The sequence below is a fragment of the Schistocerca piceifrons genome, chromosome 8, assembly GCF_021461385.2.
Source record: "Schistocerca piceifrons isolate TAMUIC-IGC-003096 chromosome 8, iqSchPice1.1, whole genome shotgun sequence".
NCBI classification, from domain to species: domain Eukaryota; kingdom Metazoa; phylum Arthropoda; class Insecta; order Orthoptera; family Acrididae; genus Schistocerca; species Schistocerca piceifrons.
The window spans coordinates 461,917,181-461,943,322 of NC_060145.1; the positions used below are offsets into that span (position 1 = coordinate 461,917,181).

At 46.5% G+C, this 26,142-nt stretch overlaps 1 protein-coding gene across 1 annotated transcript in view; it reads left to right on the forward strand.

Moving 5' to 3' along the window:
• The first annotated feature begins 1,986 nt into the window (after positions 1 to 1,986).
• Positions 1,987 to 26,142, forward strand: part of LOC124711838 — a 185,619-nt gene continuing 161,463 nt past the window's right edge. The window contains exon 1 of the mRNA XM_047242062.1: positions 1,987 to 2,231. Within this exon, the coding sequence (XP_047098018.1) occupies positions 2,120 to 2,231 (112 nt within the window). The 5' untranslated portion in view covers positions 1,987 to 2,119. The remainder of the gene's footprint in view (positions 2,232 to 26,142) is intronic.

Below are 26,142 nucleotides of genomic sequence, written 5' to 3' on the forward strand. Positions count from 1 at the left end.
ACAGTCAACTAGAGACTGGACGTGATGAAAGCTGAAAAGTGGTAGCCCTCGCCAGCCCGAGTGGCCGAGCGGTTCTAGGCGCTTCAGTCTGGAGCCGCGCGACCGCTATGATCGCAGGTTCGAATCCTGCCTCGGGCATGGATGTGTGTGATGTGCTTAGGTTAGTTAGGTTTAAGTAGTTCTAAGTTCTAGGGGACTGATGACTCAGATGTTAAGTCCCATAGCGCTCAGAGCCATTTGAACCATCTGGTAGCCCTTCTTCACAGAGTAAAAGTGAAATTATATTGTAGAACAGTTTCAAAAGAGCAACTTCAAATATTTATCGAAAATTGCGTAAAAATATAAAATAAAAATATCAGCACTCAACATCGATATTTTGTTGAAATAATATTGCTGATATATATCGATATTTTTTTGGAAAAATTGTCAGCACATCGATATATTATCAACAGCCCTAGCATGGCGGGCTATACTTGACATTTACAAAAGTATGAGTGTAGGCCTCAGTTTGGAAAGGCACTTCACCTGCAGCACTCGGCATTTCGCCCGCAGCGCCTGCCCATAACTCCCACCACTACTGCTCTCCTCACGCATGCCCTGACGACAGGGCACGTTATTCTGCACATTTATTTTATTTAGCGTATGGCAAGTACAAATAACGTTTACAGAGAAATAAGCTGCTACAATAACTTTATAACTTTGGCACTAAAAACAAGACATAAAGAATTAAATACAGTTATGTCATGAACAACATATATATAATTACAAATTAACATTTAGGTTTTTAATATATTAAACTGCACTTCGAGTCGCATCCAGGAAGTCCGTTGTTTGACCTGAGTGGGCTCTCAGAGGGCACTCTGCAATGATGTGCCGGATCGTCTGCTTCTCAGCGCCGCAGTCGCACTTTGGGGATGGTGCTCTTCCCCATTTGTGTAGAGAGTCCGCACTTCGACCGTGGCCCGTCCTGATCCTGTTGAGCATGGTGCAGGTTTTACGTGGAAGCCAAACCCTGGAGGTCTGTTGGACGGTTTCAGTAAGTTGTTTACCTGTGGTGGTGCTGATTCTTCCCATTCCACTTTCCAGCGTTCTTCAAGACAGAAACCGTTTTCCTCCAGGTCTTTGGCCCTTATAAGAGGTGGATATCTAGAGCGCAATCTATCTCTGTCAATGCCATTGCTCAAAGCGTGAATCGGAAGTTACGGATTGTCTTGTATTTTTTTAAATTCTCTGAGAAGCGCATGTTCTCTTCGTAAGTGAGGTGGCGGTATGTGGCTCAGCACAGGTAGCCAGTGAATGGGGGTTGATTTTATTGTACCTGAAATAATCCTCATAGTTTGGTTCAGTACTGTGTCCACCATCTTGGTGTGAGCGCTCTTTAGCCAAACAGGGGAACAGTACTCTGCCGCAGAGTAGGCAAGTCCCAAAGCAGAGGCGGAGGAGCCCCAGCTGGTACCACATGCTCTACTACACAAACTGACAATTTTGGCCATTTGATATACATTCAGCAACAGCCAATATTCTACTAATCAAAGCAGAGGTGGCAGATCTGTCTGAATGGTCACTATGGAAGTGTGGGTACGGAGGGACTACACAAAACATTTACCAAACTTCCCCTCCAGCGCTCGGCATTTTCCTTGAAGCGCCTGCCTGCAACCCCCACCACTACCGCTCTCGTCACGCGTGCCCTGACGACTGTGCATCCACCGGGCACGTTATTCTGCGCGGACCCTACCACATAAAATGTTTTCCAGCTGTGCTGAGAATTTTGGCCGTTTGGTGAACATTCAGTGAACAGCCAATACGCTGCTGTACTTTGACGGAAACCGCGTAGGCGTGGCGACGGAAGCTAAAGCGAGAACGTAGCTAGGCAGCGGGCGTCTTCCCGAGACGTCGCTCCCTGTGCGATTCCGTCGCAGGTGCCCCGTCAGCTGACGCAAGGACAGGCGGCTGGAGGCTGGGCTGTGCTGTTGTTGTGCGGGGGCAACAGGTGCGCGTGGGCTGCAGGCTGTGCTGTGCTGTGCTTTGCTGCGGCCGACTTTCGCCGCACTCGCCAGTTCGCGCCGAGTCGCCGGCGAGCGTACACCCAGAGTTCCGCCAGCTGCCGCTGCTCTTCCACATGTCTCCCGCGATGCAGGCGCTGCTGCTGCTGGCGGCGGCTTCGACGCTGTCCGCCGCACTGGGCAGGCCCACGCTCTACCACGTCAACGACAACGACAAGCTAGAGCCAGGTAACTCGCTACCGCATCTCGCCATCCCTCCGCTACGTCTCTCACACCTATAGAGAGTTCCATATATACTGCGTCATTTCCTTCATTCATCATTTCGTTTCGGTCCTCATGTGTTCACCAACTTGGTGTCAGACATAAATCTGGGGCAGCAAGTACGAGGGACATTTCAAAAATTACGCACGCTAACAGTTTTTGCTTACACGTTTTTTTACGTTTCTTCAGCGTCTCTTTACAGTCTTTCAGTGTAGTCTACCTCCTTCTCTATGACTGAGCCCCAACGTCTCGGAAGCTCTTATTATTCCATCCAGGGCACCTCTTCATATGTCGAATGGCTCGGGTAATGTGATAGAAAGCTCTTCCAGAGAAGGGTAACGACGTCCATGCACAGCTTTTTTCAACTTTGGGAACCAGTCGAAGTCTGGTGTACCCATGTCCAGACTGTCACGAGGATGTGGCAACACTCCCAATTCGTATTCGCGCAGTTTCGGTCCACAACATTGCCGATATGCGGATGAGCTTTGTCGTGGAGAACGAATGGCCCAGCCTCGAGCAACTGACGTTTTACGTCAAGTTACGATAGTACACTGCTGTGATATTCGTTCCACATGGGACTCTATTTGTCATGATGGTTCAAATGGCACTAAGCACTATGAGACTTAACATCGGAGGTCTTCAGTCCCCTAGACTCAGAACTACTTAAACCTAGCTAACCTAAAGACATCACACACATCCATGCCCGAGGCAGGATTCGAACCTGCGACCGTAGCAGCGGCGTGGTTCCTGACTGAAGCGTCCAGAACCGCTCGACTACAGCGGCCGCACTGTCATCTACATCTACATCTACATGATTACTCTGCAATTCACATTTAAGTGCTTGGCAGAGGGTTCATGGAACCACAATCATACTATCTCTACCATTCCACTCCCGAACAGCGCGCGGGAAAAACGAACACCTAAACCTTTCTGTTCGAGTTCTGATTTCTCTTATTTTATTTTGGTGATCATTCCTACCTATGTAGGTTGGGCTCAACAAAATATTTTCGCATTCGGATAATTCCTTGGTGATCATGAGCAAAAATCATCGTTTCATTGAGCTTTCATTAAGCACGTTGAAATTGTTTTGGACGTGGAGAATCTGAAGCTCTCCACTCACTGGACTGTGATTCCGACTCGGGTTCGAAGTCTCTAATCCTCGTTTCATCAACACCGACAGTCTGAGACAAGAATCCTTGACCTTCACGGCCGAATCGTTGTTTGAGCAAGGTTGCAATGTCCCGGCGTTTTCAGCGGTCAAACTGTGTGGGGCCCATCTCGCAGAAATTTTTCTCCGCTTCAAATCATTTGCCAGAATACACAATACTGATGTTCCGGGAATTCCCGTGGCTTCAGACAGTTTCTCACAAATCGCACTACGGTCTTCGTCAAGAGCATCTGCCACAAGTTTCACGCTTCGTTCATCTGTTGACGTTCTTGGCCTTCCGGGTCTTGGATTATCGTCTGTACTCATACGACCACCACGAAAACGATTAGCCCAACGTGAAACTGCACTATGGTCCGCTATGTACTCACCATAAACTTCACTTAAGGCCCTGTCAGGTTTTTGCCGCGTAAAGTTTCGATCTTGATGTATGACCTCCGGTCTTTCACAGTGCCCGAGACTCCTGCAGGATTCATTTCTGCCTCTCGCCACGTTAGAGTAAACAGCAAAAAAACAAAAATGACGTGTTTCTTCCTCAAGCTCTCAACTGCATCTGACGTAATCTTCATTTTTCCTGCGTCAAACAATTCACAGCAATACCAACCTGTGCATTATTAACGAAATGTCCCTCGTAGTTTCTGCTACGAGGTGGTTTGCTTGCACGCAGCACCTGCATCGGCTCATCAAAGGACCGAATAGGATTAGCGAACATTGTGGCAAGACTGATGACAATATAGATAAGCAAGAATTTAAAGTAATTCATTGATAGAAACATAACATTTCTCGGTTTTACTATGACGATAGTGCGTGGCATTAGCTAAAGCTTCAGTTGCACTAAACTGTGTTTAACGCTAATCTAGTGCTCAATCCAATGAATGATAACTCGATCATTTGTAGAATATCAGCGTGGCTCTCACTGGTGTTCACTGTAGACGCGATCCTGATGCTGCCTCAAGGTGCTGTTGATACGAGGGTGGCTTCATATGTGTGGTAAAAAAGCAAGAAAAAATGTTTGTAAACAATTCACCTTACTTCTCGACATAGCCTCCCTTGGGCGATATACGCAAGGTCCAGTGATCCTGCAGTTTCTTCATCGCATCGGAAAAATACGCTCTCTCAAATTTTGCGAAATACTCGTTGACTCCAACTGTCACTTCTACATCTGCGTCTACACAGATACTCCGCAAGCCACCGTGCGGTGCGTGGCGGAGGGTACCCAGTGCCACTATTAGGCGTTTCCCTTCCCGTTCCATTCGCAAATAGAGCGAGGGACAACGACGATCTACATGTCTCCGTATGAGCCCTGACTTCTCGTATAGTATCTTCGTGGTCCTCATGCGTGATACATGTAGAATGATTCAAACACAAGTTCTCTAAATTTTCTTAATAGTGTTCCTCGAAAAGAACGTCGCCTTTCCTCCAGGGATTCCCATTTGAGTTCCTGAAGCATCTCCGGGATACTTACGTGTTGTTTGAACCTACCGATAACAAATCTAGCAGCCCGCCTCTGAATTGCTTCGATGTCCTTATTGAATCCGACCAGGTACGGATCTCAAACTCTAAAGCAGTATTCGAGAATAGGTCGCACCAGCGTCGTACATGCGTTCTCGTTTACAGTTGAACCACACTTTCCTAAAATTCTCCCAATAAACCAAAGTCGACCATTCGCTTCCCCTACCACAGTACTCGCAGAGCTCGTTCCACCTAATATCGCTTTGCGGCGTTAAGCCCAGATATTTAAACGACGTGACTGTGTGATGCAGTGCACTGCTAAAGCTGTATCCGAAAATTAAAGGCTTGTTTTTCTTACTCACCGGCATTAACTTACATTTTTCGTCATTTAGAGCTAGCTGCAGATTTCTGACAACCGTCCGCCAAATCACGACAGCTGTCCTATCACACTTCCCTGCGGCACTCCAGACTCTGAAGAACTTTTCTCTGATGAACACTCGCCGAGCCACTGACATATCTTTGAACTTATTCCATATGCTCGTACCTTCGTTAACAGCCTGTAGTGGGGCACCGTGTCAAACGCTTTCCGGAATTCTAGAAATATGGAGTTTGTCTGTTGCCTTTCATCCATAGTCCGCAGTATATAGTCTGAGAAAAGGGCGAGCTGAGTTTCACAGGACCGATGCTTTCTAAAACAATGCTGATTCGTGAACATAAGCTTCCTAATCCTAGAACACATTCTGAGTTCGAATACAATAAACTTCACAGAAGCACTCCTGGTCTCGCTTCTGTGAAGTTTGGAAAAGTAGGAGACAAGGTACTGGCAGAAGTAAAGCTATGAGGACGGGGCGTGAGCATTGCTTGGGTAGCAGTTGGTAAAACAGTTGCCTACGAAAGGCAAAGGTGCCGAGTTCGAGTCTCGGTCCGTCATACGGTTTTAATCTGCCAGGAAGTTTCATATCAGCGCACACTCCGCTGCAGAATGAAAATCTCATTCTGGATGGATCTTATCCTTCGCAGTACAACATCGTGACCACACAACCACGACGCCTTAGCTACTCAAATGCGTTCGATCTTATACGTCTTGAGCTTGGACTATTAACTCCTTCTATTTTCTTGTTTTTGCACTGTTCAGTACACCTTCCTATTTTCATGCGTGATCTGTGTTCAGTTTTTGACGGGTTATCCACTGGGCCATCTTGCCACCAAATCATAGGGGGATGCGATGGGGAGTTTCCCTTCTCAGTAGCGCAGAACGCCACTAAGTAGCAAAGGCAAGATTACTCAGGTCGTTGACAGAGTGGTACGTTGTGTGGTAACACTTTCTCGGTAACAGGCGCAAAGTTGCAGCTGTGTAAGGCCAGAACGTAATGCTACAGAAGGCACCCGAATTTCTCTGCTGTTCAGATTCGAGAATATTTTTCCACAGTAGCGACATGTCATTTGAAATTGTTTGACGTCAGCATTCTACCCGTCTTGTACACATGAGAAGCCTAGGTGGCCATACGACAATAAGAACCTTCGTCTCCATTCCTCGTTGTGTCGTGCTCCCTGTTGCGTGAATACTAGTCGTGTTGCTAAAATCAGGTGATGAATTTAGTGGATTACGATAGAAGGATGTAGGCGGTGTGACATGCGGCTATCGGTCGGTCTGGGAGGCACGCATAGCCGAAGCGGTTATGACGGCTGCTTTCGATAAGCGGGCAGTCCGTGATCGAGTGCTATTCTGGCACAGATTTTCATACATCACTATTGTGTAGTAGATCTGTAAACAATACAGCTGATATGAAACTTCGTGGCAGATTAAAACTGTGTGCCCGACTGAGACTCGAACTCGGGACCTTTGCCTTTCGCGGGCAAGTTCGAGTCTCGGTCGGGCACACAGTTTTAATCTGCCAGGAAGTTTCATATCAGCGCACACTCCGCTGCAGAGTGAATATCTCATTCTGAATACAGCTGATGTCAAAGAATTCGCAGACAGCAAATTAATGTCGAAAATATTTCGTACACCTGTGCTTCGTCAGCCGTATCTTTTCTTTCAGACAAATATGCAAGAAATGGCGTCACATGAAACGTATTTACACCGTTTTCTGAGCGGTGCAGGTTTATCGTTTTATTTCTCTATACACATTACAATAAAAATTTTGTTACTGCAGTATACATTGTACGGTGGATCATAATTTATAGTGTAAACTAACACGTGCGAAATGAACGCATGCGTGTCTGAAGGAACAGACAGTTCTGAAGATTGCAGCCTGTGATAAATACACTGCTGTGACAAAAGTCACGGGTTAGCGATGTGCGCATATATAGACGGGAATAGTATCGCGGCCAGCCGCGGTGGCCATGCGGTTCTAGGCGCTGCAGTCCGGAACCGCGGGACTGCTACGGTCGCAGGTTCGAATCCTGCCTCAGGCATGGATGTGTGTGATGTCCTTAGGTTAGCTAGGTTTAAGTAGTTCTAAGATCTAGGGGACTGATGACCTAAGATGTTAAGTTCCATAGTGCTCAGAGCCATTTGAACCATTTTTGGACCACTAGTATCGCGTACACTTGGTATATAAGGGCAGTGCATTGGCGAAGCTGTCATTCGTACGCAGCAGGTTCGTGCGAAGAGGTGACTATGCCCGCACAACGGGAGCTAACAGACTTTGAACGCTAGTGCTAGGTGCATGAGACAGTCCTTTTCGGAAATCGTTAGGGAATTCAAAATTGCGAGATCCACAATGTCAAGAGTGTACCGAGAATACCACATTTCAGGCATTGCCTCTCACCACAGACAACGCAGTGGCCGACGGCCTTCATTTAACGACCGACAGCAGCGGCGTTTGCGTCGAGTTGTCAGTGCTAACAGACAAGCAACACTGTGTGAAATAACTGCACAAATTGACGTGGGACGTACAACGAACGTATCTTTTAGGTCAGTGCGGCGAAATTTGGCATTTATGGGCTGTGGCAGCAGACGACCGACGCGAGTGCCTTTACTAACAGCAGGACGTCGAATGCAGCGCCTCTCCCGGGCTGGTGACCGTATAGGTTAGACCGTAGACGACTGCCTGGACGACTGGAAACACGTCGACTGGTCAGATGAATCTCGATTTCAGTTGGTATGGCTCGAATGTGGCGCGGACCCCACGAAGCCATGGAACCAAGTTGTCAAGCAAATGGCGCATCCATAATGTGTTAACATGGAATGGACTCGTGTGGTCCAACTGAACCTATCATTGACTGGAAATAGTTATATTCAGCCACTTGGAGAACACTTGCAGCCATTCGTGGACTTCATGATTCGAAACAACGATGGGAAGTTTATTGGTGAAAATGAGCCATGTCACCGGGCTACAATAGCTCGTGAGTCGTTTGAAGAACATTCTGGATAATTCGAGCGAATGATTTGGCTACAGACATCCCCCGACGTGAATCGCATCGAACATACATGGTATGTAATCGAGGGGTCAGTTCGTGCCAAAAGTCTGCAGCAGCAATTATGGACGGATGTAGGGGCAGGGTGGCTCAATATTTCTGCAAGGAATTTCCGACGACTTGTTGAGTCCATGCTACGTCGAACTGCTACACTACGCCGGGAACAAGGAGGTCCGACATATTATTAGGACCTATCCCATGACATGTGTCATCTCAATGTATTACGAAATAGATTCGCGTTTTGCGAATCTGGATTGACGTCAACTTTTGTGACTACGAAGATTTGTGCCAGATCGGAACTCGAACTCGGTCTTCCTGCTTATCGCGAGGCTTCGGCTATCCGAGCACGCTTCCAGGACCGCCCCAAACTTCCATATGTCACCGAGTCTACAAACCTTACGCTCTCACGTTTCATGATTCCCGCACATGGCGAGACAAATATTTTATCGCGATTTTAGTACATCATTGATGGCTACAGTATATGTGTTTATACTGCTCTAATCGTAAGAACTGTGACTGTTCTTTCAGACATACACCTATGTCCCAACAACATTACTCGTATAATGTGAAGATAATGACGCTGTATAAACACAGACATTCTAAACGTCAATGATGTATCCTTGCGTTGTCGGGCTAAAATGACTATGAAATAGTTGTCTCTCCCTGTGCGGGAATCACGAAACGTGCGTGACATGTGGAATTTCGGGTCAATCCTGGAAACGCGCTCGGATAGTCGAAATCATTAAGGCGAACGCTCACGATAAGGTAGAAAACTGGGTTCCAGTCCCAGTCTGGCACAAATTTTCATCTGTCACAAACAGCTGGCATCACTCTGGATTCCCAAAATGCGAATCCGTTTCGTAAGAGTTTCCTAGTCTTTGCTTCAAACATGTAGATGTGATAGATCACGTGATGATGAACAACTTTTGTTTGAGACAAAATATTTGCTGACAGCCATGCGACGACGAGATTTCACCGAACTCGCAGGGTCTATTAACCAGTTATGCTGCATGCTACCTATTCCATAAGCTCATAGAGCGATTTTCAATAGGAAAAAGTTCGAAATAAGTATCACAAGAAAAGATATTTGAGAAGCAAAGCAGGAACTTGGTGGGTCTTGCCCCACAAAAAAAAAAAAAAAAAAAAAAAAAATTGTTCAAATGGCTCTGAACACTATGGGACTTAACATCGGTGGTCATCAGTCCCCTAGAACTTAGAACTACTTAAACCTAACTAACCTAAGGACATCACACAAATCCATGCCCGAGGCAGGATTCGAACCTGCGACCGTAGCGGTCACGCGGTTGCAGACTGAAGCGCCTAGAACCCACGGCCTTGCCGTACACATGCGGCACAGATAGCTGGATGATAAGCAACACAAAAGGCGCACGCACACCGCAGAGCGCGTATACCCCGCCACCCCTCAGGGGCACAACCAAAACAAAACACCACTTAGCGTCTTGTGGAAGCATTAACGAACACTGTCTGTCACGTGTCCCCATGACGTGATCTATCACCCATAGACGTTGAAGCAAAGACTTTGAAACACCCTGTGTACATTTTCCGACGAACAACATTTTCCCAATTTCATTTGGTGTTCATTCTAGAAAAGTATGAGATTTAATGCTGTCGTTACTCAGCGCTAGGTAGTATCTTCGCAGTATACAAAACGAAATTCATGAATTAAAATGCAGTTTTACGTCAGCAAGCCAAATGAGATTATTAGATCTCACTATTAAGGCTGCTCAACAGATACTATCATTATGGAAGTCAGTGTTAATACTATACAGTGCTTTACTAGTGAAAATAATGCGCAACGATAAAAGACTAACAGTATAGCATATACGTTATACTTGGCCCTTTTAAGTACTGTACAGTCAGATAAGATCTGGTGAGTTGAAATATGAAATAAATGTCTATAACTTAGACATAGAGAAAGCATATTTGAATTGGTTTACACATAGCATTGTACCAGATAGTTAGGTTTTATGAACTTTACACTTAAAAATCTTGAATGCTTGGTGGTCCGCAGCTTTCATATATTTATGAAAACAAATCTTCTATAGACCACAGCACAAGAAGTTTTATTTGCCAAAATAGGTTTTCGGATTTATAGCCCATCAGCAGTGGCTTCTGATACAGAGAGACAAACAGCTGTGTGTGCATCGATTTCTACAAAATGATAAGTGTACTTACTTACATTATGTACTTCTATAGCACTGACGTGCTTGTCAGTTAATACGACAGCATCTGAAATATGTCCTATAATGTAATATACAGTTTGTCATGTACGTTATTGCCGTTAAAGTTTTGGGTAGCCACAATTCTTGATAGTGTTTGACATAACTGTCACATAGAGTAAACATGGAACTGACTGGTCAAGGAGTCTCTATTTCCTGTCTTGTTCTTTCTAAGATCATGAATGTCTGTGACATGTATTCTTATAATCATGTAAATTACAATGTTAATACGATTGACTTGTGAAGATAGAATATAAGAAAGGTATGAGAATGCAAAATAATCCAACGTATCACGTCAAATTAAACAATTTTTACGTGCAGAACACAAACTCCAAACCCAAATTTTCGCTTAAAACACTGTAGAAATTTTGTATATGCATCCTATTCTGTAAGTCTGTTTATTCATTAAGTGTATAATCTGATTGTTTTGCCATAAGTGTGTATATTTCAGTTTCTTCTAGAATATTTAATAACCTGTCTTTTTCTGCTTAGCGGAGAATGTCATTACCAGAATGCTTGTATTATCGCTGAGTGCTAAGGGTTTGGGTCCACTAACGTTAGTATTCCTCTAAATCTGGCTTGGAAATTTCTCCGTTTGCCAACACAAAATTTATCACAATCACTGTATGATACCTGTTATATATCTGAATCATATCGATATTGTGTATAAGCCGTGATTTTACATTGCAGTCTAATGTTTCGAAACAAATGACTTATTTTAACATAAATGTGACCCCAGTATGGTAAGGCTATAATCTTTTTCTGTTTCCTTGCTCTTTTCTAATGTAATCTGATATCTACTCTTACTCTGTTCTTCGTGTTTTTTGTGTGTATAATGTCATAACTAGTTTTGGGCCATTGCCATTGTGAAATGCTACCTCCTCCAGTTTAGTACTCGCCTCGTTTAAAGGTATTTGATTAACCTGTCAATTGCTGAGCGGAAATATTGTGGTGTCACCGCCAGACACCACACTTGCTAGGTGGTAGCCTTTAAATCGGCCGCTGTCCGTTAGTATACGTCGGACCCGCGTGTCGCCACTGTCAGTGATTGCAGACCGAGCGCCGCCACACGGCAGGTCTAGAGAGACTTCCTAGCACTCGCCCCACTGGTACAGCCGACTTTGCTAGCGATGGTTCACTGAAAAATTGCGCTCTCATTTGCCGAGACGATAGTTAGCATAGCCTTCAGCTACATCATTTGCTACGACATAGCAAGGCGCCATTATCATTTGCTGTTTATCTTGTGATGCATGTACCGTCAGACCGATGTTTACCAATTACGGATTAAAGTTAAGTATTCCAGAAGCTACGTACTTTTTTTACTAGACTCAACTCCTTTAACTGTTCCAGACCTCACGCCAGCCTGCGTGAGCTTAAACGCGTGCCTTTCGGCTATCTCATAGTGGATTGGGTGTCTGACCAAGTCACAACAAATATGCCTCTTTATGGAATCGTGGATGGCAAGAATTGCTGTGAATCTTGCAGTCGGATGTATTAGGTTTTCGGAATAATGTAAACGCCATGACCTTTCAGTTCCATGTTTACTCTATATGACAGTTACGTCAAACATTATCAAGAATTGTCAGTACCTAAAACTTTGACAGTAATAACGTACACGCCAAACTTTGTACTATGTTATAGTACATATTTCAGATCCTGTCGTATTAACTGACAAGTATGTCATTGCTGTAGAAGTTCATAACGTAAGTACATTTACATTACTGGCTCTGAGCACTACGCGACTTAACTTCTGAGGTCATCAGTCGCCTAGAACTTAGAACTAATTAAACCTAACTAACCTAAGGACATCACACAGGTCCATGCCCGAGGCAGGATTCAAACCTGCGACCGTAGCGGTCGCTCGGTTCCAGACTGTAGCGCCTAGAACCGCACGGCCACTCCGGCTGGCCCTTACATTACTGCTATATGCGTACAGTTCTCATTTTATAGAAATCGATGCACATCCAGTTGTTTGTCTCTTTGTATCAGACGCTACTGATGAAGGGTTATAAACCGGAAAACTAGTTTTGGGAAATGAAACGTTTCTAGTGCAGCTCATGGTGTACAGATGTCTTTTAATAAATTTATATACGGCTATACAAACGTAAATGTGATAAAGGTGACTATTACATTGTTTACTTATATAGGACATAATAACAAATAAAATGTGCTGTAGTTGCTTGTTACATTCTTTGTGTATTTTGAGTCAGGAGAAACAATTCGTAGTCTATCGTTCACTGGCCCTGTAATCCACACAGCACCGTGGAAAAGTTGTCACTTTTTTCTGCGTTTGCAGTAGGGTATCCGAGAGATGCGCACGCAACACTCGATTCTCTTGTGCTGCGGACAAATTCCGAGCAAGCGCGTCTCGATGCAACTGCGTCAAGGTCCGGTAAACGTAGGTCTTCACGTGACACCGCACGAAAGCACCAAGGCGAGCGGGTCTGGTGATGATGTGAACACCAAGGGAGTGGCCGAAGAACGTACTTCCATCCGTGTGTGCTCTTCAGGTGATGCGATCTTGGACAGAGGGCGCATCTCCACGGAATTCATTCGAAAGACAGCGCAACACACCACTTCCTAGACGCGTGTGTGTGAGCGCATTGCCGCTGCAAGTTTGGTTCGATATGTGTGGTAAAAAAGGAATAAAAATGTTTGTTTCGTAAACAGCTCACCTTATTTCTCGACATAGCTGCCTTTGAAGCATACACGCTTGGTCCAGCTATCTCTAGCTCTTTTATCCCATCGCAAAAAAAAATAATCGTTTTCAACTATTACTACCTCCTTTGATGAAAATTTCTTCCCAGCAAGCAAAGTTTCAAGTGACTTTGGGCTAAGTTTGATGGCTGTGGAATCAATTAAAAGCCCAGTTCATGCACTTTCGCCATTGATATCGGAGATGTGTGGGATGGTGTATTATGCTGGTGAAAGAGCACATTTTTGTGTGCCAACCCTGGTCTTTTTCCAGCCAACGCAAGTTTCAAACGATCCCAAAATTAAGCATAATAATATTCAGTTATGGTTCCGCCTTTTCTCGAGTAATTTCTGAGGATTATTCCTTGGGAATCTCAACAAAAAAAAAACAAAAAAAACGTGGATGTTACCTTACCAGCTGACAAAATTGTCTTTGCCTCCTCTGGTGCACTTTCACCAGCCGTTGTCCATTGTTTAGACTGCCGTTTGACCCTAGTGCGTAACGGAGGGTACAGGTTTCGTCAACAGTCACAAATCGACGCAAAAAGTCTTGCGGATTCCGATTAAATGTCGCCAGACATTGTGTTGAAATGTAGTGCCGGGGGCCCTTTTGATCGACTGTGAACAATCAGAGCATCCACCTTGCGCACAGCTCCTTCGTAGATAATTCCCTGCGCAGGATATTATGCACTTGCTCAGCTGAGATGCCTAAAGTATCAGCAGTCTCACAAAATTTTATTTGGCGACAATGCATCAGCGTATCATGAACTTTATAATGACCTCAGCTGCTCGGCCGGAGCGCACTTCCACTTCGGTGGCTGTCGGACCACGTTTGAATTCATTAATCCAACAGTAAATGATGGTGCAGAGTCCGGTGAGCTTCGTCCAGTTCTATTTTGATCTGTGCGACAACCCAGCCCTTGTAATGAAAATGTTTAATAACAGCACGACACTCAGTTTTCTCCATTTTCAGTCGCAGTCGATACACTGACCAACAAACGGATGTCAACAATGAACTGTACGCTATGTATTGTTGAAATTCTTTATATTATCCTTGGAATAATCAAGCTTACCAACTATGAATACGCAACAAAAATTTTGAGTTCTTTCGTGGCAATTTACCAGACTTATTAAACCGCCCTCGTATTGTGAATGCCGGAGCCAGTTTCTGCTGTCAAACGCTTTTGTTCTGTCTCGAGAGACCAGGCTGGTCTGCCGTTAGTCCTTCTGAACGGATTGCGGCCTGAGCTGTTCCAAGGCGAGTCCTTTCCCCGAGATGGTGAGGGTTTTCCAGCATCTGTTCGAAGTGAACTTTGAAAAGTCCAGCCGGGAAATAGTACTTTACTGACGACTGCCACTAATGGGAGCAGGAAGCGGCGAATTCTGTTGCTGAGGCTGACTGGTTGAGAGTGCTGAACGGTCAATAATTTCGTAGAACGGACTGGAGCACGTGGAATCGACCGGCCGGCCACCAGTCAGTGTGAGCTGCAGAATTTGTGCACCAACGAGGAGTTTTTTTCGTGACTAACCGAGTGGTTTTTCGAAAGTGGAGAGTCTGCAGGAAACGGAGGTACGCTCCCTTGCGTGGTCTTGGAATTATGTTCAGCCGTTTTCAGGTTTTTCGAGACGGGTGTTGTGGCTTAGTGAGTGTGGACGTGCTAATTACAAACAGACGGCGTAGCAGAGAGAGGAGTCATCAGCGAGAAGTGATGTTTTGTTAACAGCGGCGGATATCCTGAGGTTTGACTGAAGCCAATAAGCCCCTTTATCCATGAAATATAGTATCTTTGTGTGACTTTTTCCTGTTTGTCTTCGAATAATATTACTAATTTCTTGTTGTGATTTATTATCGGCGGTAGTTGCCAGTAACTAGCTGAAGGCGCTATATGAACAGCTAGCGGTGAACATACACTACGAAAAAAAATTAGTACATCCTTTTAGAGGTTTCCATATCGCTCAAGATTTATTGTTGCAACAGTGCATATGGAGTACACGAATTGATTACATTTTCAGATAAGTAGCACAAGCAGATCTGAGGTACCAGGTTTAGACCCACGGTGAAACTTCCATATTAGTGCGTGTTGTAACGTCCACGGTCGCATCCAGTCGGTCGTACAGATGGCGCATACTGTACTGGGATACGTTAGTCCGCAGCTCGTGGTCGTGCGGTAGCGTTCTCGCTTCCCGCGCCCGAGTTCCCGGGTTCGATTCCCGGCGGGGTCAGGGATTTTCTCTGCCTCGTGATGACTGGGTGTTGTGTGATGTCCTTAGGTTAGTTAGGTTTAAGTAGTTCTAAGTTCTAGGGGACTGATGACCATAGATGTTAAGTCCCATAGTGCTCAGAGCCATTTGAACCATTTGGGATACGTTATTCCACGGCTGCTCGACCTGTTCACGCGCTTCTGTGAGAGTTGTTAGGTGAGCAGTAGCACGAGTCACTTCTTACCCAATCATATCCCGCACGTGATGGATTGGAGACAAGTCTGGAATCATGCTGGCCAGGGAAGTTACTGCACGTCTTGCACAGCACATTAAGTTTCACGGGCAGTATTCTGTTATAACTACACATCGCGTTGCAAGACTGGCGAAAGAACGGGTCTAACAACATTCTGCACGTACCGAATGTTGGTTAGTTTCGCCTCCAGAAACACCAAAAGCGACCGAGAGTTGTAGTTTACCTCACACGAGACCATAAGGCCTAGGGTGGGGCAAATGTGTCTTGGATAAAAGAGCTCTATGAGACAGTACTCACCATGTCTCGTCTTACCCACAAGTAACCATCACTTGGGTGCAGACACAATCTGCTTTCATTGATGAAGACCACGGAGCGCCATCCCAAGTGATCCTCTGACGGCAGCAGCCGAGCCGCGCCCGTCGGTGCTGTGGCGTGACTGGAAGACAGGCTAGAGGTGTGCGTGCCTCTAATCCCAGTGCTAGTAACCAGTTCGCTACAGTGTGTTGTCCTGTGCTGTGGTAGCTGTACGATCTGCCTCTGCTGCGGCGATGTTGGTGGGCGTCTGTGCTGTGTGGACATCCAAGACCTCCTCTTCAGGTGTGAGAATGTGACCACTGATACCAGCATCGTTGCACAGCTAACGCAGGATATCCAACTCGTGCGGCATTTTTCCGAAAATACCACCCTGCGACTCGGAGGGGCCCCAAAGTGACTCCTTACAAACACGCTCAGTTGGCTGTTGGAAGGACGAGAGCATCTCCGTGGCAAGGTTGTCTCCTTGCTTCACACGCTTGTACCACACTGAGCCTTCTGGCCGTGTACACAGATGTTGTTCCTGTAGCTATGCCGCTACTCTATCTGTTAGCGGACGACGTTGAAACCATTTTCAGTACATCTTCTAAATCCCAAGTGGCATAGCGGTCATCGTATCAAAACAGACGTCGTCTTTCCAGGTGTACTAATTTTCTTTGCGCCAGTGTATTGCAGTTCAATGGTCACCTCTCGGAATCTTCTTGAAATTAATTACATAGCAAGAAGGCTTTTAATTATTCACTTTGCTGTAGTGAGAAGTTTATCTTTGTCTCTCGGGTCGAAGCGATGCTGCCGAATCTTAATTAGACTATTTTAATACTTAGCTGAGTAGAGAACTAAACCGGGCCCGCCAATAAACGTACGACAATAGAGATACATCTGTTTTGGCCAATATACATGAGTTAACACATTTGTTTCAAGCAAGTGTTTAGCTTACACTGAAGCGCCAAACAAACTGGCAACAGGCATGCGTATTCAGACACAAAGATATGTAAAGAGGCAGTTGTTAGATCGGTTACTGTTGCTACAGTGGCAGGTTATCAAGATTTAAGTGGGTTTGATCGTGGTGTTATAGTCGGCGTACGAGCGATGGGACACAACACCTCCAAGATAGCGATGAAGTGGAGATTTTCCCGTACGATCATTTCACGAGTGTACCGCGAATATCAGGAATACAGTAAAACATGAAGTCTCCGACGTCGCTGCGGCCGGAGAAAGATCGTGCAAGAACAGGACCAACGACGACTGAAGAGAATCGTTCGGCGTGACAGAAGTGCAACCTTCCTGTAAATTGCTGCAGATTTCAATGCTGGGCCATCAACAAGTGTCAGCGAGCGAACTATTCAACGAAACATCATCGATATGGGCTTTCCGAGCCGATGTCCCACTCGTCTACTCTTGATGACCGCATTGACACAGCTTTACGCCTCACCTCAGCCCGTCAACACCGACGTTGGACTGTTGATGACATATTGCTTGTCGGACGAGACTCGTTTCAAATTGTATCGAGTGGATGAATTTGTGTGGGTAAGGAGACAATCTCATGAATGCATGTCAGCAGGGGACTGTTCAAGCTGGTGGAGGCTCTGTAATGGTGTGGGGCGTGTGCGCGTGCAGTTAGAGTGATATGGGACCCCTGATACGTCTGGATACGACTCTGACAGGTGTCTGATCTCCTGTATCCATTCAAGTCCATTGTCCATTCCGACGGGAAGTTCCAGCAGGACAATGCAACACCACGCGCGTCCAGAGCTAGGAAGACTCTTCTGAGTTTAAACACTTCCGCTGGCCACCAAACTCCGCAGACATGAACATTATTGTGCATATCTGGGATGCCTTGCTGTTCAGAAGAAATCTTCGCCCCCACGTACTCTTACGGATTTATGGACAGCCCTGCAGGATTCGTGGTGTCAGTTCCCTCAAGCACTACTTCAGACATTAGTCGAGTCCATTCCAAGTCGAGTTGCGGCACTTGTGCATGCTCGCGGGGGCCCTACAAGATGTCAGACAGGTGTACCAGTTTCTTTGGCTTTTCAGTGTATATAAACTAATATGCCAAACATTATGACCTGTTTAATAACTTGTTGGTCCACCTTTGGAATGCAAAACGTCAGCGACAATGCGTGTCATGGATCCGATTTGTCTGTGGTAGCACCAGACGTCTGCACAGGTCACTCAATGCCCGTACATTACGAGGCGGTGATTCGTGGGCTCTGAGGTGGCTCCCGGTAGCCTCGCAGACGCCTTACATCGTATTGAGATCAGATTTTTCTGGCCCAGACGTCAATGTGACTTCGCTGTCGTGCTCTTAAGACCAGTGTAGCACAGACAGTTATCCACTTCGAAGACACCATCGCCGTCGGGGGAGGCATGAAGCTTGAAGGGATACATGTGGTCCACAGTAATGTGCATGTACGCCACAGCTACCACGACGCCCGTATGGAAACCCAGGCGAATTCCCTCCGTAGCAAAATACAGTACCCACTGGTCTGTCTCTGTGACGTGGTACGTCTTTCGGACTCTACCATCGACGTGCGTTAACAAGAAACGGGATTCATCCGACGGGACGAAACGTTTTCCATTGATCCCAGTCCAGTCTCGACGATCGGCTGCCCGATGGAGTCGTATTGACAGTGTTGACAGTGCCGTCCGCGTTAGCGTGACAAGGTGTGAGTGCGGTCTGCTGTGGAGTTTTATATCCGACAGCGATTCGTGTTTTCCGCCTAGCACGGACGTGGAGACGCCAGATGCACTAAGACTGCGAGCACCGACGTGAGGCGAGCCACGCCAGGGGCTCCAAGCACTGGCGACTGACTGACTGCCGCTGAGCCGGAGGCCCGGGCTCACCGTACGGCTCATTGCTCGCTGTAATGTGTAGCAGAGCTGTCGATGAGATATAGATGCGACGATATTTTTTCCAAAACTTAGCGATACATTTCGGCACATCTTTTTCTCACATATATCGATGTATCGATATTGAGATGGCAATATCAAGTGCCGATATTTTAATTTTATATTTTTTCGAAATTTCGATAAATATTTGGCGTTGTTCTTTTGAAATTCCCGTAGAATATACACTCCTGGAAATTGAAATAAGAACACCGTGAATTCATTGTCCCAGGAAGGGGAAACTTTATTGACACATTCCTGGGGTCAGATACATCACATGATCACACTGACAGAACCACAGGCACATAGACACAGGCAACAGAGCATGCACAATGTCGGCACTAGTACAGTGTATATCCACCTTTCGCAGCAATGCAGGCTGCTATTCTCCCATGGAGACGATCGTAGAGATGCTGGATGTAGTCCTGTGGAACGGCTTGCCGTGCCATTTCCACCTGGCGCCTCAGTTGGACCAGCGTTCGTGCTGGACGTGCAGACCGCGTGAGACGACGCTTCATCCAGTCCCAAACATGCTCAATGGGGGACAGATCCGGAGATCTTGCTGGCCAGGGTAGTTGACTTACACCTTCTAGAGCACGTTGGGTGGCACAGGATACATGCGGACGTGCATTGTCCTGTTGGAACAGCAAGTTCCCTTGCCGGTCTAGGAATGGTAGAACGATGGGTTCGATGACGGTTTGGATGTACCGTGCACTATTCAGTGTCCCCTCGACGATCACCAGTGGTGTACGGCCAGTGTAGGAGATCGCTCCCCACACCATGATGCCGGGTGTTGGCCCTGTGTGCCTCGGTCGTATGCAGTCCTGATTGTGGCGCTCACCTGCACGGCGCCAAACACGCATACGACCATCATTGGCACCAAGGCAGAAGCGACTCTCATCGCTGAAGACGACACGTCTCCATTCGTCCCTCCATTCACGCCTGTCGCGACACCACTGGAGGCGGGCTGCACGATGTTGGGGCGTGAGCGGAAGACGGCATAACGGTGTGCGGGACCGTAGCCCAGCTTCATGGAGACGGTTGCGAATGGTCCTCGCCGATACCCCAGGAGCAACAGTGTCCCTAATTTGCTGGGAAGTGGCGGTGCGGTCCCCTACGGCACTGCGTAGGATCCTACGGTCTTGGCGTGCATCCGTGCGTCGCTGCGGTCCGGTCCCAGGTCGACGGGCACGTGCACCTTCCGCCGACCACTGGCGACAACATCGCTGTACTGTGGAGACCTCACGCCCCACGTGTTGAGCAATTCGGCGGTACGGGTCCACCCGGCCTCCCGCATGCCCACTATACGCCCTCGCTCAAAGTCCGTCAACTGCACATACGGTTCACGTCCACGCTGTCGCGGCATGCTACCAGTGTTAAAGACTGCGATGGAGCTCCGTATGCCACGGCAAACTGGCTGACACTGACGGCGGCGGTGCACAAATGCTGCGCAGCTAGCGCCATTCGACGGCCAACACCGCGGTTCCTGGTGTGTCCGCTGTGCCGTGCGTGTGATCATTGCTTGTACAGCCCTCTCGCAGTGTCCGGAGCAAGTATGGTGGGTCTGACACACCGGTGTCAATGTGTTCTTTTTTCCATTTCCAGGAGTGTAATTTTACTTTGTGAGGGAGTGAAATATCGTGTGGCGAGGGCGTCCCGGCGGGTACACCTGATCGTCTGGTGCAGTCTTTTGAGGTGAGGCCACACCCCCGGCGTGCTGTCCACCTAGCTACGGTGGCGGACTGTGAGGGAGTGGTACTACTTTTTTAGCTTTTATCTCGTTCAGTCTTTCTGTTTGACTGTGTGAAGCGACTATAGATGGCACAAAGAAGAAGTCCGACTGCACTGTCGGTTGGCGGTGTGAATGGAATAACAAGCTATTCGATGTGAGGACATAGCACACCAGTTGTGTTAAGAAACAATTTTTAACGCAACTACTGTACTATTTCTTCACATCGGCATTCTTCGCAAACAGTTGCTGAAAATGATGAACAAAGAGCTAAATGACATGATTGGTCTTTGCGGTGGGCGGAAACGTGTGAGCGGAAATGGTGGCCGGCCGCTGTGACCGAGCTGTTCTAGGCGCTACAGTCCGGAACCGCGCTGCTGCCACGGTCGCAGATTCGAATCCTGGCTCGGGCATGGATGTGTGTGATGTCCTTAGGTTTTTTAGGTTTAAGTAGTTCTAAGTCTAGGGGACTGATGACCTCAGATGTTAAGTCGCATAGTGCTTAGAGGCATCTGAACCATTTGGTAAATGCTGACAAATCGGCGCTTGGGGCTACCTACAGAAACTGTAACGTTTAACTTCACCAAGCAATTTTGGCACTACAACGGTTAGGTCGCTGGCGTTTGCAGAAAAGAAAAAAACATGGAAACCGACATGAAGCGTTCCAGCCGAATCCGATATCAGGCGATGTCTTTTGCTTTTTTTTCCAGTACATCGATGTTTCGTCCGTCGATATATTGATATAGATAATTTTTACGGTATGTCTAGAACGGTAATGATATGTTTCTAAATATCGATATATCGAAACTTCGATGTTTTCAAAAATATTAAAAGTGCTACTGTGTAGCTATTTTTGTCGCGGCAATGTACATCCAAGTTGATTCAATTTGTTTTCTGGTCTGAAGTGGTTTCTGATTTGGATCTCTTGTACTACTACGCCACCTTCTCTAGGTCCTGCAGATCATTGTTTTCTGAAGGGTGTAATGCCCAAGACCCAATTCGAAGATAAGAAAAACTCGATACGTTCTTGAGATAAGTTTTATTTAAATTACACTACTGGCCATTAAAATTGCTACACCACGAAGATGACGTTGTACAGACGCGAAATTTAACTGGCATGAAGAAGATGCTGTGATATGTAAATGATTAGCTTTTCAGATCATTCACACAAGGTTGGCGTAGGTGTTGACATGAGGAAATTTTCCAACCCATTTCTCATACACAAACAGCAGTTGACCGGCGTTCCTGGTGAAACGTTGTTGTGATGCCTCGTGTAAGGAGGAGAAATGCGTACCATCACGTTTCCGACTTTGATAAAGGTCGGATTGTAGCCTATCGCGATTGCGGTTTATTGTATCGCAACATTGCTGCTCGCGTTGGTCAAGATCCAATGACTGTTAGCAGTATATGGAATCAGTGGGTTCAGGAGGGTAATACAGAACGCCGTGCTGGATCCCAATGGCCTCGTATCACTAGCAGTCGAGATGACGGGCACCTTATCTGCATGGCTGTAACGGATCGCGCAGCCATGTCTCGATCCATGAGTCAACAGATGGGGATGTTTGCAAGAAAACAACCATCTGCACGAACATTTCGACGACGTTTGCAGCGCCACGCGGGGTTAGCCGAGCGGTCTAAGGCGCTGCAGTCGTGGACTGTGCGGTTGGTCCCGGCGGAGGTTCGAGTCCTCCTTCGGGCTTGGGTGTAAGTGTTAGTCCTTAGGATAATTTATGTTAAGTAGTGTGTAAGCTTAGGGACTGATGACCTCAGCAGTTAAGTCCCATAAGATTTCACACTCATTTGGACTTTTTTTGACGTTTGCAGCAGCATGGACTATCAGCTCGGAGACCATGGCTGGACGCTGCTTCAGAGACAGGAGCGCCTGCGATGGTGTACTCAACGACGAACTGGGTGCACGAATGGGAAAACGTCATTTTTTCGGATGAATCCATGTTCTGTTTACAGCATCATGATGGTCGCATCCGTGTTTGGCGACATCGCGGTGAACGCACATTGGAAGCATGTATTCGTCATCGCCATACTGGCGTATGACCCGGTTTGATGGTATGGGGTGCCATCTCGGTCACCTCTTGTTCGCATTGTCGGCACTTTGAACAGTGGACGTAACACTTCAGATGTGTTACGATCCGTGGCTTTACTCTTCATTCGATCCCCGCGAAACCCTACATTTCAGCAGGATAATGCACGATCGGATGTTGCAGGTCCTGTACAGGCCTCTCTGGATACAGAAAATGTTCGACTGCTGCCCTGGCCAGCACATTCTCCAGATCTCTCAGCAATTGAAAACGTCTGGTCAATGGTGGCCGAGCAACTGGTTCGTCACAATACGCCAGTCACTACTCTGAACTGTGGTATCGTGTTGAAGCTGCATGGGCAGCTGTACCTGTACACGCCATCCAAGCTCTGTTTGACTCAATGCCCAGGCGTATCAAGGCTGTTATTACGGCCACAGGTGGTTGTTCTGGGTACTGATTTCGCAGGATCTATGCACCCAAATTGCGTGAAAATGTAATCCCATGTGAGTTCTAGTATAATATATTTGTCCAATGAATACCCGTTTATCATCTGTATTTCTTCTTGGTGTAGCAATTTTAATGCCCATTAGTGTATGTGATGAAGTACGTTATTTAAGAGTGGTGATAGTATAACTTGGCGAACATGGGTAGTATGCATACGCCGAGGTCCATGAAGAGGCCAGGTCGTGAGACAGCTCGTGAGATGCAGGTCTTCAAGACTAGCAGCAGCCGTGTCCGGCGGGGAGCGAGTAACTATTTCAGTCGAGCTTAATAAACCTTGTCTGCGTGTTTAAATGCATACTAGTCCTCGACAGCACACGAGAAGATTAAGATCTTTAGTGGGTACCTTCTCTGATTTCTCATGAGCCCTGGAAGGAGCCGAAGTGTGGCGGGCAAGCCTACTAGTGTGACGTCACAAGTTCGTTGCAGGGCCTGAAAATGGGATGAAAATTTAATTGAGCTGTCGAATAACTTCTGTTGTTACGTATCTCAGATCGTTGTGCTGCACTATGTTGTGTTCCTCTACCAGCAGTTCGCTGTCCAAACCATCGATGAGTCCAAAACTTTCTTCACGGTTTTCTGCGCTGTTCTTAGGTACTAGCTAACAGAGTTAACGCAGGGTCTGTTTTCCTGAATAAACCGTGTGGTTCTCGAGCCTCTGGAGAGAAATGAGAGCGGAGATCCCACTCGTGCCGTGTGAGGGCGGCGCCGTCTCTCGCGAGGTCGGATGTAGCGTCCGCGTCCACGCCAACGTCAGCGGTCTCGCCCCGTGTGAGGAGGGCTTCGCTGCAGAGTCTCGGCGTGGTAGACAAGCGCCAAGCGAGCGCCGTCGCGTCCCGCAAAGGCGACGGCGTGGGTGCGCGGGCGGCTCGCCCACTGTAACTCACCTCCCGCCGCCCGTGCTCGCCTCTGCTCGCTCTGCAGTCGCCAACACGGCACGGTGCGGACCTCCTCTGCAGACCGGTCGCTGCCCCTGGCTGCCCGAATTAAACAAAGTCCCCAGACACTGTGTGGTAAAAAGGGCGACGGACCACAGCGATACGTGTCTGTGCGACGGATCGCTTTGCAACAGGCACGTATGTGAGCAAATCGCAGCGGTCGATCGCTGATCGCACAGGAAACACCAGGCAATCTGGTGGACCATACACGATTCGTGGAAGCAAAGTGGCTGCCCTGCTGGTTGACAGCCATGTGGGCAATATGATTTTTTCCTAATAAGGGGGGGAAACTATATCAGGAGGCTATTTGACACTGATTTTTTGGAATTTTGTTTGGGAATTAGAATTTAATCAAATTTTGACATCGCTCCACTCGTATTTCGAACAGTTTTTGTGAATTTTTTTGAATATTTTCAGCCAAAAATAACAAAGTTACGCTGTAATGTAGGCTGAAGGTTGTGAGTATAGTTCTCCAATTGCGTGCAGTGTAGTCGTTCCGACTATCGTCTGAAATCAAAAAGGTATTGATTTTACATTAATAACTTATTTTCTAAGAATATGAACCTGAATGCAGGTGGAAATAATGAAAATTAAAAATTTACTTCGATTTTCGCCATTTTTTCTCTAGTTATGCAAAGAGAAATACGCTTAAATCATGATATCATCTCACAAATTGGTTCATATAATTCGCAGTTATAGAAAGAATCATAGTATAAATTTTTATCATGTTCGGTTCCATACTTTTTTGAGTTAGACTGCTCGCAAATGTGAAAAAAGTCATTTCGAGATAAACGCGTTTGAAAAATGAGTTATCGGAAACTAGAAATTCAAGGAAGTTAACAATAATGTAAAATGCTTAACGATTAATCTGTGATTCGAGCACCATATAGTAATCCTTCTTCTTCCTCCTAGGCTTCGTTTTGCGCTTGCAGCAGTGCTTTTCGAGCTTTCCGACCTTCCTTCGATTCTAATGAACTACGTCCATTCTGCCGGCTCACGTGCTGGTTATCCACTTGTTCGGCATAATTGAAGCTTTGCGTACCTACTGCAATTCCTGCCTCGTTAACGACCATCAGAAGGGATTAACTTCCTTCATTGAATAAGCCTGCTGCTAAATACGATGCTAATCGAACGACTTTTACACCAGAGTGCAGGTGCTTAGGAGCTAATCACCATGTAGTGGTATTAAAACTTTCATTCGCATTTTGTCTGTGGCCACTTAAACATCTGTTCAGTAACACATCCCTTGATAAATCTTCATGTATTGGAAGAATTTCCTTCTACACGTCGGGCTGCAATGGAGGAGGATGCGATTCATGTTTCATTCCAAGGGCTGTTCGTTTCTGCCACTCTCACCAGCTTTAGCCGTCTGGAAATCATATGATAGTATGTCGCCATAATTGCTTTTTTCATGTCTTGCACACTGTCATAAAATCTAAACGAATGCAAATTTCGCTTTGAAATTTTGACAGCGTATTCTTGGATAGTTAAGCTAACGATTTACGCATTAAGAAAAATCGCATTCTTTGAACCTCCTAATGTGGTTTTCCACATTGTTTTGGTTTCATTTCGCTGTGCCCACGTCCAGTAAGAACTTTACGTTAGAAGTTACAGTGAGGTGACGAAAGCTACTGGATACCTCCTGATATCGTGTCTCACCTCCTGGCGTAGTGCATCTACTCAACAAGTAATTGGAAGTCTCTTGCAGAAATACTGAGCGATGCTAGCCGTCCGTAATGGTGAGAACATTGCCGGTGCAGGATTTTCTGCACGAACTGATCTCTCGATTATGTCCCATAAATGTTCGATGGTATTCATGACAGGCGATCTGGGTGGCCGAATCATTCGCTCGAATTGTCTATGACTGCGTGTTTGTGTTGTCCTCATAATTTCATCATCATTCATGAAAGTGGTGAGATTGAGCTGAGGAAAGGTTGGGAATATGTATGGGCGCTGATAACCGCGCAATTAAGCGCCCCAAAAACCAAACATCATCGAATTGTCTAGAATGTTCTTCAAATCAACTGCGAACAACTGTGGTCCG